The sequence below is a fragment of the Dromiciops gliroides genome, chromosome 4 (genome assembly GCF_019393635.1).
Source record: "Dromiciops gliroides isolate mDroGli1 chromosome 4, mDroGli1.pri, whole genome shotgun sequence".
Taxonomy (NCBI): Eukaryota; Metazoa; Chordata; class Mammalia; order Microbiotheria; family Microbiotheriidae; genus Dromiciops; species Dromiciops gliroides.
Genome location: NC_057864.1, coordinates 254,206,154 through 254,220,143, shown reverse-complemented (window position 1 = coordinate 254,220,143; position 13,990 = coordinate 254,206,154). Strand labels below are relative to the sequence as shown.

At 39.2% G+C, this 13,990-nt stretch overlaps 1 protein-coding gene across 1 annotated transcript in view; it reads right to left on the bottom strand.

The window, feature by feature from the left end:
- The window catches only part of LOC122753107 (adenylate cyclase type 10-like), a 44,930-nt gene that overhangs the window by 10,392 nt on the left and 20,548 nt on the right, over positions 1 to 13,990 (bottom strand). Inside the window, 9 exon segments of the mRNA XM_044000222.1 lie at positions 589 to 684; positions 1,086 to 1,421; positions 3,107 to 3,379; positions 3,580 to 3,702; positions 4,565 to 4,701; positions 5,289 to 5,560; positions 7,837 to 7,923; positions 8,875 to 9,064; positions 9,175 to 9,328. Coding sequence (XP_043856157.1) covers positions 589 to 684; positions 1,086 to 1,421; positions 3,107 to 3,379; positions 3,580 to 3,702; positions 4,565 to 4,701; positions 5,289 to 5,560; positions 7,837 to 7,923; positions 8,875 to 9,064; positions 9,175 to 9,328 — 1,668 coding nt within the window.

The following is a 13,990-nucleotide window of genomic DNA, read 5'->3' as shown; positions in this document are numbered from 1 at the left end:
CTATGTGAAAACCTACATGAACTCCATGGGAGCTAGGGAAGTTCTCGGACAAGAAGAATATTTCCTTCTCCTTGATCCTTTCCACTAAAGGACTCCATCCTATAGCTATTCAGACAGCTTTAGATAGTTTTCTGTACTTAAACAGAATCTTTACAAATGGAATCTCATTTTCACTCTGATAATTTCAGAGCTATTCTAACTTAATTTCTGGCTGTTCTTCAATGGTGAGAGCCTTATAAGTCAAATCAATTTAATAAACTCCCTCTGTTTTGTCTATTTTTCCTTATTTTTCTATCAAGTTGCTAATGACCTATAGAGGGCCAGAACAAACTTAAGGGAAAGGAATCTTCTGCTTCAGGTTTTCAGTGGAGGAGCTAGTCTTTGGAAATTCTATCTCGGTCATTTGTGTTTTTATATATTTATCTGAACCCCTGAAAGTTCGTGGAAGACAAGACTAGTCTCCTCTCTTGATATCACATATTCCAATATGTGGTATTACATGGCATGAGTGTCCAATCAATGTGATGGACTAATTTCCATTTAGACTGTTGATCTGTCTCTTTAACATGGAGAACATAAGGAAAATACCTTGACTTGGGCCCTGGGAAGTTTTCACTGAATATTTTTTTACTGAGAAGGTATTCATTATTTCTTCATCATCTTGTGAATATGCAACTGTCTGATCTAAAATAGAAATGGAAAGGTAGCTTAGCAGTCAGTACCCATAGCAGAAGTCAGGACAGGAGATTAGGGACAGAAGAATGGAGCCTGCCAAGAAAAAAAAATGATAAAACATTTTTATGATATCAAGCCAGAAAGCAGTGTTTCCAAGCATGGTCACTGGTTTCCTCTTATTTTAACTCTGCATTCATCCCACAATTCATTCCATAATTCCTCCTCTATCATAACTGTTGTTTATCTCTAAAGAAAAAATGGTTTCTCTCACTTGTACGTTCTTTCCATCCTTTTTCTCTTCCTTCGTTATTTGATTATAGTCTTTTGAAAAAGAGGAGCACAAATATGATGACCATCAGGTGTCAGTGAGATACTACAGTAATGTGCCCTCTATATCACCCCATAATTACCTTGTTCAGAGGGCTTCTGCAACTTAGTCAGAATCCTCTCTCTGAGCTGAGACATGTTATTCTGGGCTTTGTGAAACCAGGACATTTCAAAGGAACTTTGGACAGGACCGATGGCAAAACGGTGGAAGGGGACAAAGTCCCCTCCACTGCAACTCCCACATCGGCAGGCCCAATCCTGGAGGAATCGTGCACATTCGAGGTGCAAGTTTGCTTGTCTCTCCTTGGGCCACAGCTCCCACGCTGCTTCTCGAAGTAGAGGTACTCTAAATTGTAGTATTGCTAATGGAGGAGAGAGCAGCTCCTCTTGCATTCTGAGAGCAACAGTTGGATTTGTGTCTGCAATAGGAAAGGATCAGAATAAAACTCTTTAAAGCATCTGTTCTCCACACTGTAGAAACTTTTACATTAAATATATGGCAGCTTATATAAGATCTTAGGCTTTAGAGCTGGAAGGAGAAAGAACATTATAGATTACTGGATCCAGCCATTTCCTCTTACAGTTGATGAATTGCATTGCTCAAGGACAAAGAGGTAGTAAACAGCAGAGCCTGGATTTAAACCCCCATTTTCTGACTCCAAATCACTAGGTTTGAATTCCTACCCACTTTGTTAAAGAGCAAATCAAATGTAACCTCCTTGAAACATTCAATGATCTAGTTAACAACAGCCTTCCTTCCTCTAGCACTTTGTTTTATACTCCTCTATGAAAAACTTTACCTTGTATTTTATTATCTGTATGTTTCTTCCTTTTGCTAGAATGTAAAACCCATGAGGACAGATAACTTGTCTAATTTTACCTTTGCAGCTTCTCTACCCAAACCTAGCTCTGTTTTGTCTATTATGTGCACTTAATGAAAATTTAATTGACAAGAATCAAAGCTGCAGATCAGTAGTACCAAGGTCAATGCAAAGCAATGTACTGTCCAAAAGCCTTTTTAAAAAAACTTTAAAATAAAAACTCCATGACGACTTTGTGGTTTTGAAGAGCACAAAATACCAACCAGGCTCACGGAGGTGATTCTCACCAAGTTTCCAGCCTTTTGCTCAATTCAGTGTTCTGTTCATTAAAACATGTTCCTCTTTTCATCCACAGAAAATGGTGTTTTCAACTTCTCACTGACATCATCACTACTCTGGAAGGAGAGTCAATGAGGCTAGAGTTTTGCATTCATCTCAAAGTGATGCTGCCCATTCCTAACAAAAAGGAGAGTACAGGAAAAAGTAGACAAAGAGAATACTCCAAAGAGTTCCTAAAAAAGGAGGATTATGTTGTGAAAAACCTGACTGGTATACATACGAGTTGTATGACCTTGGGTAGGTCACTTATTTCCACAAACCTGTTTCTTCACAGCACTACTTGCTCACACATATGAGGAACATGCTTTTAAAACAAAAGGCTATACACATGTAAGGTGATATTATTTGATTTTTCTAATTCATTATACATATACATATTAAAATTTAAGCCTCCCAATATTTTACATTCTAGCAGGGGGAAGTGACATATGCAGATAATGTAATATAAAATAATCCTTAAATTTTTTGGATTAACCAACAAAATGTCACTAGACATTAAAGGAAGGCTGCTGTTCACAGGGGTCACTGAACCCTTCCTAGAGGATACATTTGAGTTGTGTTTTTTTAAAAACTGGCTAGTAATTCAACAGCAAAAAGGGGCAGCAAGGGCAGTCCAGGAATGGGACACATCGGGAACAACTTAAATCTGATTAAATATTAGTTTGGATTATAGGACGTCCTACCTAATATGCTTAATCAGTTTTTTAAAAATATGTCATTAGGTAAACAATAATGAAGGGGTAACGTGGGGTGGGCCTATGAATGTTTTCTTGCCTGCATTCATACCTCTTTCCCTTTGTTTTCTGTCTTCCCTCTGAAACACCTTTATGGATTGGTGTCTCCTTCTTTAATATTTCCATCCAATACCTAGCCTAAGGCTTTGACCTCCCAAGTCATTTGAAACTGTTTCCAAGGCTGAGAATCAAGCAGTAGCCTTTGCTCACCCAATTCCCCCTTCTGCTTTTCTGCTTGGGTTATTAGCGGGATTGAACAGGGAGTCAGAGCTGACCCACGTGTAGTCTCTTGGCTTTTGCTGACCCAGCAAAGCAACTCTAACTCCATAAGAGACCTTAACACCTGTTGCGTCTTCTTCTTGGTCCATCCAGGCAGGAGGCATTGCAGAAGGTCTGTGGGAAATGTATGTCCAATGACTGCTGCACACTTGATTAACATTTGTTGTGCAGGCTTTAGCTCATCCAACTGGATTACTCCTATTTCTATAGAAAAATAATCAATAAGAATACATTTAGCCAATTTCATTAATTATTTCTCTTATAAGTGAGATTCCTCTCTCAGCTTAGTGAAGATAAAAAAGTAAAGATATAAGATTTCAAATGAACTGCCTTCAGCCACACAACAAGCAAGTGATAGACAAAGACCTCTGAAATCAACATATTTGGGGTCTACAAGGACTCACCTTTTAACAAAGGTGGAAGAAAGAGTGTATCCAGATTCACACCCTCTTTTACTGTACAAATGTAAAGCTCTTCTTCAGAAGTGGTGGGGGAAACCTTATATATTGTTGATTTGGTGGCATTGGCTATGGAGAGAGAAGACAGACTATGGAAAATATCATTGCTCAGTAATTTGGGTTTCAAATCAAGAGACAGGAGTTAAAGAGATAAAAAGGATGAAGATAAAGTGAATCTAAGTTAAAATGAATTAGCTTCACCTTCTCTGTCTGTTACTTGCTAATAATAACAAATACATTATCTTTGCCAAACACAATGACATTTTATAGCTCCTCCAGATAGTTCCTTATTCTTTTGCCTCCCAGCCTTTGGTTATCATTCATCCACACACATCCATACACACACACACACACACACACACACAATACACATATGTGTATATAATCCATATATACATGTATGTATTGTATATGTGTGTATACATATATAGATTTATAGGCTGTTTTGTGTGTGCGTATATAAGATATATGTAAATATATATATGGAACAGCCTCCCACCTTCTGTCCACCTTACTATATTCCTCCATTCCTTTATATCATGGTTCTAATAAATATTCCTAAATTTACTCAACATAAACTCTGACCCTGCAAAATCTGTGTGTCACCTTTTATGTCAGTTCTTTGCTTTAATTACATACTGCCAATATTTTTGTTGATTTTATGTTTTTATATATTGTACCCATTGTTGTGTGGCCAAACTAAGTCACTGGTATTAGGTGCTGCCATCAGCTTAATTTAAAAATACTTTGATTGAGGGCATTGGTAAAAGGCCAGGGAAGAAACAGCCTATCATTCTATAAAAGAAACCTTAATTAACAGTAGGAAAAAGCATATGCCTCATAGGGCAAGAGTGGTAAAATGGTCTACTCCTGAGAAAGTGATTCTAGCAGACTGGGCATGCCAAGAACCTATAGGAGTAACTAAGCTTACTGATAAGTGTCTCCCATTTGCTGTCCTCCTCCTCCTCCTTCTGTAGGACATGAAAGATCAGCACCTCCCAGGAAAGGAGGCTCTGGCACAGGACCTCACAGTAGAGGGGTACCCCAAAGCACCTGTGGAGAAAGTAGCTGCAAAAAGAGATATGTGAGGAGGCTGATTAAGGAAGACCATTTGAAGGGGACTTAAGGCTACTTCACAGTTGGTTCCTAATCTTCCTTTGTTAGAGTCACATCTATATGACCAGCACTGACAAAAGCAATTGCAAAGGGATATAGAATAGTAATAATTTATAAGAAATAATGTATTTTTAGCTTTGCAATCATTATATGACTTTCTAAAGCCTAAGGACTATATAAATGTTAAGCAATGTTATGAGCAGATTGATTTTCCTAATTTTGTCTGCTTTTTATTATTAATGAAGTAGGAGTCCCTAAAAAGGGGTCCTGGGGTCAGGGGAAGCTGGCCTGGCTACAGACAACTCACAAAGTAATCCCACACATCTATCAAAAGTTGATATAGATAGATAGATGATAGATAGAAAGATAGAGAGACAGACAGATAGACAGAAGCTTTTCTTTAGACAGGCCATGATAGTTTCCTTGTGGATCAAGTACTAATTTGTCATTAAACCCACTACCATTACCAGTACCCTTCCCATTCCCTGTGTAAGAGAGACCTGGGCCTGCTCCCTTAGATTATGGTTTTGACCACTCACATCTGCAGCTCTCGGGGGATGCTCACCACCCCCAGATCCTGACACACCATTTCCAGCAGTGTGGGATTTTCGAGTACTGGAAGAGTCATGTAGGCAGCTCGGGGGCTTTGTATGAACCTCTGTGCCAAATTACATAGGGCAGGGGTGGAGGATAGGGCCATCACCATGACAACAGGAACACTGGAGAGCAACGTCACCAAAAACTGCCAAGAGGCTGTGTCTATGTACTGGGCCTCATCAATGAGGAAAATCAGTGATTCTTCCTTAACTGCCTTAAAACAACAGCAAAGAAAGAACAAATATTCCTAAATTAGACACAAAAGCTCTAAATTTCTAAGCCTATTAGGAATTTCATATAATTAACTTAATTGAAAACCACTATTTTTAAAGTTGGGAAAGTCAACAGATTCATCCATCCATCACCAATGGGACTTAAGGTGATTTCAGTACAAGGCAGGGCTCTTAGAAATGTATTCTAGGTTCTGCTAATATTTCACTTAACATTTTTTTACAAGAACCATGACTTAATTGGTATAGGGAACTTCTGGTGAGTACATCAGCAACTACTCTGCAAATAAGAATCTAAGAGAACTGTGTCAGAAAACTGGGCCTAAGGTTACATAGCTAGTACAAGACAACAGTAGGACTTAAAACCAGGTCTTCGTGACTCTAAGGTAAGCTTTCTACTTCTCCTGGCTGCCTCTACATATAGCTCCCATAGGTACTTGCTAAAGAAATTTTTGGAATGAAAACAAATGAATATGAAATAAGTTTTTTACTTTTGAGTGGCAAATGTAAATAATTTGTCTAAGATGTCTGAAAAAAACTAGAAAGATGTGTTATCTATTAAGACATTGCAAATGTTTTGAAAACATTTTCTGATCTACCAAAAATTTAAGTTTATTCCAAAGCAGAGTCTCACATATACCTGCTGCTTGGGTTGTCACATCTAATGGGTATGCAAAAAAGGAGTTCTTTTGCAAATAGAAAACTTGGCCTGTGAACTACCTAAGATCTCTCAATTTTCTGCAATAATGGAAGTGGGACACAAATGTGTAGATAAATCAAAATAACAAGCAACACCAAAACAACTTTTCTGTCTCTGCAAGGTGTGTTTTTGTACTCATACTGTAATACACAGGAATTTGAACAGGAAAAAAAAAAACTGGAAAGAACTGCTCTGATTTGCTAAACCTTATGTGGAATTCAATCTGAATATTAATTTTCTATTAGCACTAAGACCAAAGTTATTTAAAAACCAAAGTAAATTAAACTATCTAGAGAACTAATTCAAATTGGAAAACCTAGGGAAAGGCAATCTCCAACTTTTAGAGAGTTCTGCTGCTGTCTTTTGTTTTTTAGTTATTTCCTGACTTACTGCCCTACACCTGTATCACCAACGGTTTTCACCTTTCAAACAAGTAGCATTCTGAAAAGCTTGATGAAATGATTGTTGGAACTAGGAATACTTTCCCCCATTGACACAATGCTTAAAATGATGATTCTGTTCCCAAGCTAGTCCAAGATATTTAACTCATATTGAACATTTGCAACGAAATGAGTAGAAAACAGTGCTGCTATTTACTAGCAATCAAACAAAAAACCCACAATAAAACTGAATGATTCTATGCCCTGCTCACCCGCGTCTCATAAAATTGTTAGCTTCCTTCTCACCATAACCCAGGTGACATCTTCTCCATGAAGGCTTTCCTGATGCCCCAGTTATTCAGATTCCCTCTTTTTTGAAACTCCTTCTTTATGTATTTGTGTTTATGTTGTATCCTCCCCATACAATGTAGGCTTCACACAATGACTATATTGTTTTTGTCTTTGCAGTCACAAGGCCCTACCAGGGTGCCTTGAACATTCTAAGGGTTTAAATGTTCGTTGGATTAAGTAGTTTTTAAAACCTTATTTGGAATCCTGGTTTGTGAGAAAAATAATGTTTAACACATTTCCCTCATCTCAGTAGGAAGTCAGGTGGCTGCTGATGTGAATGTTGCATACAGTATCAGACATGAACACAGGGTCAATTGGTTTTGTGTTAAGGGAGAGGAGATAGGGATTGTGATAAAGATACAGTAGGTCACTTTCAGGGGTCTTAGGAGTTGATGTCAAAGGTTCTTTATTATGTTTAATTTAATTCCAAAATTTATGGCTTAGCTTACTACTTATTGCCACAATTAGGGAAATTTTGTGTGCTTACAAAAAACAGGAATGTAATGGGAATGAACAATGTTTCTCAAAATGAAGCAAATAACACTCTAAGTAAGCAAAGTGGCTGTCTCTTTAAGTTCCCTGTCTTTCTGCCTCCCATTCCCTTGGGGTAGGTGAAGTAATGAAGTGTTTTACTTTTCATGCATATTCTGAGTTCCTATGGGGCTTCCATTGATACTTAAAATTAATATTAGAGACAGTAGTGTCAGCAGAGAAAGTAAACAAAGTAGGTGACAATATTTGTGAGGAACTTAAAGCATTTTTTGTCATGATTAAGATGAAATGCAGATAAATGTAGACAGAATTCTTTGCATATAACAAAAGTACCCACCTCCTGAAGCAACTGGATCAAACAGGTTTTAACTTTCTTCTGTCTGTCTAGGTCATCCATGTGGGAAACTATGAAGGACAAGGGAAACTGGCCAGAAAGATAATCCAAGAGTTACCATTTAAAGCACCTATCCAATCAGTAATATTCAAACACGGAGACTACTCAAAGGGAACTATCCACTGAGGAATGTTCAGTTATGATAGGTAACAGACAGGAGAGATGGAACTCCTTTATAGAGTTCATAGGATTTTAGAATTAGAAAAGGCATGTGATTACCTAATATGGCCCCTTTCAGTCTAAACAGGAGGAAACTAAAGTCAAAACAACTTCAGCTGACTTGGCCAAGGTCACACAGCACTTACGTACCAAAGCTAGGATTGAAAGCAAGCCTTCTGATTCTAAATCCCATGTTCTTTCCACCACTAATGTGCAAGCTTTAAATTTGTCAGATCATTCCTAATGGAATGGACCACTACATACTCAAGATTCTGTCTTAAGCATACAACTCAGGGTCCAGTACAGCAGAGAAATTTTGGCAATGTCTCTTTGGGCAGTTCTAGTGCTAAGGAAAAAAAACAACAACTACTACTATTGGCATTTCCTGGCACAGGCTTCTGAGTAATGCTATGAAGCCAAGATGGAGTTCTACCTCTATATCTTTAGTATAAGTCAGTGCCCCTGGCTGATTGGCCAACCCTCTGATGAATGATTAGTCAGTATCCATGATAAAACATTAGCTATGAATGCAGGGCAAGACAGGCTGGTAAAAGTGGTAAAGTCTGGGCAGGAAAAGAAATGGGTTTGTAGACTAAAGAATTGTACTTCTGAGTCCAGTTGCTAAAAGGAGCTACATGTGCTGGTCAGGGTTGAGACAAGATCATGAAAGGAACAGTGTTTTAAAAATCACCATGGCCTAAGAATACTAGATTAGGAGATAAAGTCCAAAAAAGGAGAACTCTATCCTAAATTCTGTCTGTTAATAAGAACCAACATCAGACAACCAATCAATTTAGAAAGAAAAGTCACTGCCTCCATCACCTTTACAAAGAACAGGTCATTGAAAATGCAGTGAAGTGGTTCTTCTACTATCCCACAGAGGTGGCTACGGAGGAGACGTTGCCGGTCAAGGGGTGGGCACAGGTCAATCTCAAAGAAGATAGCCATAAGTGTCTGCATGGCATAGAAGCTCTGGCCAGCATCTGTTTTCTTCAGTTCCATTGCCAAAACCCTATTGAGTGACATAGCAGTTTACCACAGTATTCCATATTACAGAAAAACATTCAGTAAATTGCCCAGGAGGGAGGAAGGAGGGGAGAGGGAGAGGGAGAAGGTTTTCACCTGTGCCCCTCCTTCTGAGCCAGGTAGTCTATTTCTGCTAACAGCTGACTTTTCCCATAGCCCTTTGCACCTTCATATAGAACTGCTTGCCCTTCCTTTTGCTGCACACATTTCTGCAATGCCATCCGAAAGGCTTCTAGCTCTTTTTCCCGGCCTGAAAGAGAAAGAGCCCTTAGCATTTCTGCCTTACACACAAAAAAAAAATGCTCACTTAATATTTAATAATATAAATTGAGGAGTAGAGTCTTAGGATGTCTTTATAATGGTCCTTGGAAAACCTGTAGAGGACTTAAAAATGCAAACTATTTTTATTTGTCTGCTCTAAACTTACTTTGTATTAGGATTTGCAGTGGCTTGAAGGGTTACTCTAGAACAGGGGTTCTTAACATTTTTGCATCATGGACCTCTGTGGCAGTCTAGAGAAGTCTATGGATCTCTTCTCAGAATGTTTTAAAAACACAAAATAAAATGCACATGCTTGCAAAGGAAACTATACTGAGGTAGAATTTTATATATATATATATATATATACATACATACATACATATATACATATATGCACACACATATATACTTATTTATTTGTTTGTTTATTTAATTGAAGTTCATGGACTCCCAGGTTAAGAATTACTGCTCTAAGAATCCACAACACACAAATTAATATCCTTTGGTTAGCAAGGAGAGGGACAGAAGTGGCTGGGAAATACTCTTAGTTGGTATGGGGGGAAGGTGAACTTGGTTTATGCCACAAAGTGCTGAAAAACTCATCAAGTCTGTTTCCCTAATGTCCTGCCCAAGTTAGGGGTGGAGAGTGCAGAGACAAGGTAGGGGTCTTGGGAAATGGCAGAGGTCCCAGGAAGAAGCAGAGAGAGGCTAATAGTTCAATTTAAGAAACAGATATAGGATTAGGTTTATATTCCTTTGTTCTTGTGGAATTTCCAAAATAATCTTTCCAACACTTCCTACTGTTACAGCCACATAAGAATCAAAGTTGGATGTGTACAGCTAATTCAATTCAATAATTGTTTTTTTAAATATCTATTATGTGCCAAACACTATATCCCTAGCATAAAGGCAAAACTGAAACAGTCCTTATTCTCAAGGAGTTCACATTCTACTAAAGTGAAACAATAAGCATACATATAAGCGAATACAAAATAGACAAAATAAATACAAAGTAGCTCTGTGGGAGAAGGGCAAACACTAAAAACCGATGAGATTGAGAAAAGTTTCATGTAGGAGGTGACAGTTGGACTGACACCTGAAGGAATCTTGGGTCTCCTAAGTCTGTGCCAAGGTATGGAAGGGGGAGATGGTATATGGCATAATATCCTAACCTATGTCCCATGAAGGTAGGTTGCTGAATGAAAAAAGTATAGGGACTGGTACAATAAAAGGTCAATCGACTGGATTTTACAGAATTTGAGAATTGGAAGCAACCTAAGTAGCCATTTAGCCCAAACTATACTTGAATCTCCACTATAACCTACCCAACAAGTGGTTATTTAGCTTTCACTTGAATGCCTCCTCCAAAAAGAGGGAACTCATCACCTCCCAAGAAGCCTTTCTTCCCCTTTGGACAGATCTTAAGTGTTAGCATGCTTTTCCTGACATCTAACCTAAAACAGTTTCTTTGTAATTTCCATACATTTTGTGCCTAGTTCTGCTTTCTGAGAACAAATCTAATCTCTCTGCCACAGGACGCCTCCTCAAATACTTAAAGACGGCCTGGATCATGGATCCCTCCTCCACAGGTTTTCTCTTTTCCACGGTAAAAATGGCCAGTTCTGGGCAGCTAGATGGCGCAGTGGATAAAGCACCGGCCCTGGATTCAGGAATACCTGAGTTCAAATCCGGCCTCAGACACTTGACACTTACTAGCTGTGTGACCCTGGGCAAGTCACTTAACCCCCATTGCCCTGCCAAAAAAACAAAAAACAAAAAAAATGCCCAGTTCCTTCAACTAATCCTCATGATAACAGCTCAAGGCCCTTCACCATCCCTGGTTGCCTTCCTCTGAGCATCTTCCAACTTATCAATGCCATTCTTAAACTGTGTTGCCTAGAACTGAATGCAATCCACCAGCTGAGGTCCAACCAAGGAAGAATATGGTATGACCACCTCCCTATTTCCTGAAAGATATGCTGCTGTTATTGCAGTCCAAGGTCACATTCGCTATTTTGGCTTTCATACCATATACTGAGCTTGCAATCCACTAAAAGCCCCCAAATTTTTTTCAGAACAATTGCTAACTATTCCTCCCTTATCTTATATTTGTGAAGTTGATTTTTTTTTAAACAAGTGAAAGACAATGAATTTATTCCTACTGAATTTCATCTCAAATGATTTAACCCAATGTTTTAGCCTATCAAGATTCCCCCTGGATCCTGACTGTCATCCATTATGTTAGCTATCCCCAGCTTTGTGTCACCTACAAATCTGATGAGAATATCTACACCCATATGCAAATCATTGATGAAAATGTTAAAAGATCACAGGGCCAAGCATAGATCCCTGGGCAAGTCTACTGGAGATTTCCTGCCACGCTGACTTGGAGTCTGGCCATCAAGCCAGTTCTGAATCCATCTGACTGTATTATTATCCAATCGATATCTCTTCAGCTTCTCCACAATTATAGTATGAGATTTTTTTACCAAAAGTTTGGCAAGAATCTATGTCTACAGCATTCCCCTTTTCTACTAATTTAGTAATTCTGTCAAAAACAAAAAACAAAAACCCTGCCATCCTAATGCAGATAGACACAAGCTGTCTTTCTAAGAATATAAAAGTGCCACTTTCAAGCTTTGTTCAGGAAGAATTTATTAGCGCATCCTCCCATAGATTCATATGATTTTGTGTCTGTACATTTGAATAAAAACTTTTGGGGGCAGCTAGGTGGCGCAGTGGATAGAGCACCGGCCCTGGAGTCAGAGTACCTGAGTTCAAATCCGGCCTCAGACACTTAACACTTACTAGCTGTGTGACCTTGGGCAAGTCACTTAACGCCAATTGCCTCACTAAAAAAACATAAACTAAACAAAAAACAAAAACAAAAACTTTTGCTGATCTTTCCTTAAGAGTGCAAGTTATGGTCATTATTGCCATGACAGTTCTTTGTGAGCTGGTTGGGAATCCAATGGCGAAGATCTGTGGATTTCATCCCTCTCAGCAACAAATGACCACTGAATGAAGGTAAGGGTTCCTTTTACAATCTGTTGGAACCTTGCAGGGGGACAACCTGAAGAGTCCATGCCTGAACTCAAGGGATTGGGTTTTCTTTTTTTCTGATAGATCAAAGAAAAGTTTTTTCCTTTCCCTTTTGTTACAGTTCTTTGATATTTTGATAGCTTGTTCTTGAGTGGAACTCAATAGGAAGAAACTTTTTAAGCACCTATATGCCACATAACACACTAGATAGACCTAAGTTTAGGAAGAAAAGAAAGCTGTTGGGGAAGGGAAGATGTGAATTGCTTGTCTGTGCTCTCTGTACTGTTTGCACTCCCAAGGGGTGGGGGGGCTGTAGTGAGTGTGTGTGTGTGTGTGTGTGCGCGCGCGCGCGCGCGCGCACGTGCACGCTAGCAAAGGCTTGGGACTTCAGCAAGAGGGCCTCCAGCCACAAATACTGCCTGCTGGCACAGCTGTCACAACTAGAGGAATTTCAAGTAGGAAGTGCTGCAGATCAATGTGATTATCTGGTAGTTTATGGCTGTTTGCCTAAAGGGCTTAGCAAAGAGCTTGGGGACTTCTCCAAGTTACAACTGTTAGAGCATTTGTCAACTAGTCAGACTGTAAAACTACAAATACTGTCACAGCCAGTGGGTGAAGTCTCAGGTAGTGAAATGTTATAGATTTATATGTTATATTCATTGAATGTCCCCCAGAGTATCTCTGATTTATGAGCTACTAGTCACTTTGGCAACAAAACTCATTTCAACAAAGGCTTTCTGTGGGCAGACTCACTTTAGCAGGCATTTCCCCTGGGCTGAGCCTCTCTTCCATGAGGTGGTTTAAAGAGAGAGATCCCACTTCAGCATAAGGTTTTCCCCCCATGGGCAGAGAGTCACACTCGTGGGCATTTCCCACAGGCCAAACCTCTCTTCTATGAGGTAACTTGCTAGCTGGGAAAGTAGTAACAGTTGATACCTTGATTAAGCCTTTCTTGTCTGCCTGTGTGATTGAGATAGGGCAGAGTCAGTCTAAATAAGTTCCAGCTCTCCTCAAGGAAAATCGAGAGTTATATGGATAATCATTATTCTCCTCAAACATGTAAGTTCAGGACAAGTGGAACTATTACACCAGGGATGAAACTTCAAAGCAGTTCCCTGAGGAAGGATCATTTGATCTTGATCAACTGACCCATTTATGGAAAGCTCTCCAATTCCTTGGATACAAGAGACTAAACCCAATAAGATGACTTTTTTTGTTTTGTTTTGTTTTGGTTTTTTTGCTGGGCAATGGGGGTTAAGTGACTTGCCCAGGGTCACACAGCTAGTAAGTCAAGTGTCTGAGGCCGGACCTGAACTCAGGTACTCCTGAATCCAAGGCCGGTGCTTTATCCACTGCGCCACCTAGCCACCCCCGAGATGACTTTTTTTAAAGCTTCTTCTAAACACAAAACTGAGTCTGTGGCCAAGAGCCAGCCACAAAAACTCACAGGGGAAATGTATCACAATTAGAACATGTAAAAGGGATATTGATTATCCCCACAAATTGTTCACAGTCCTTCATCTCTAATCCTCCAGAGCAATATAAATCCAAAGATAAATTGGAAGACATCCTAGATTGGGTAACTCAATCCACATGCACTCAACTCTGC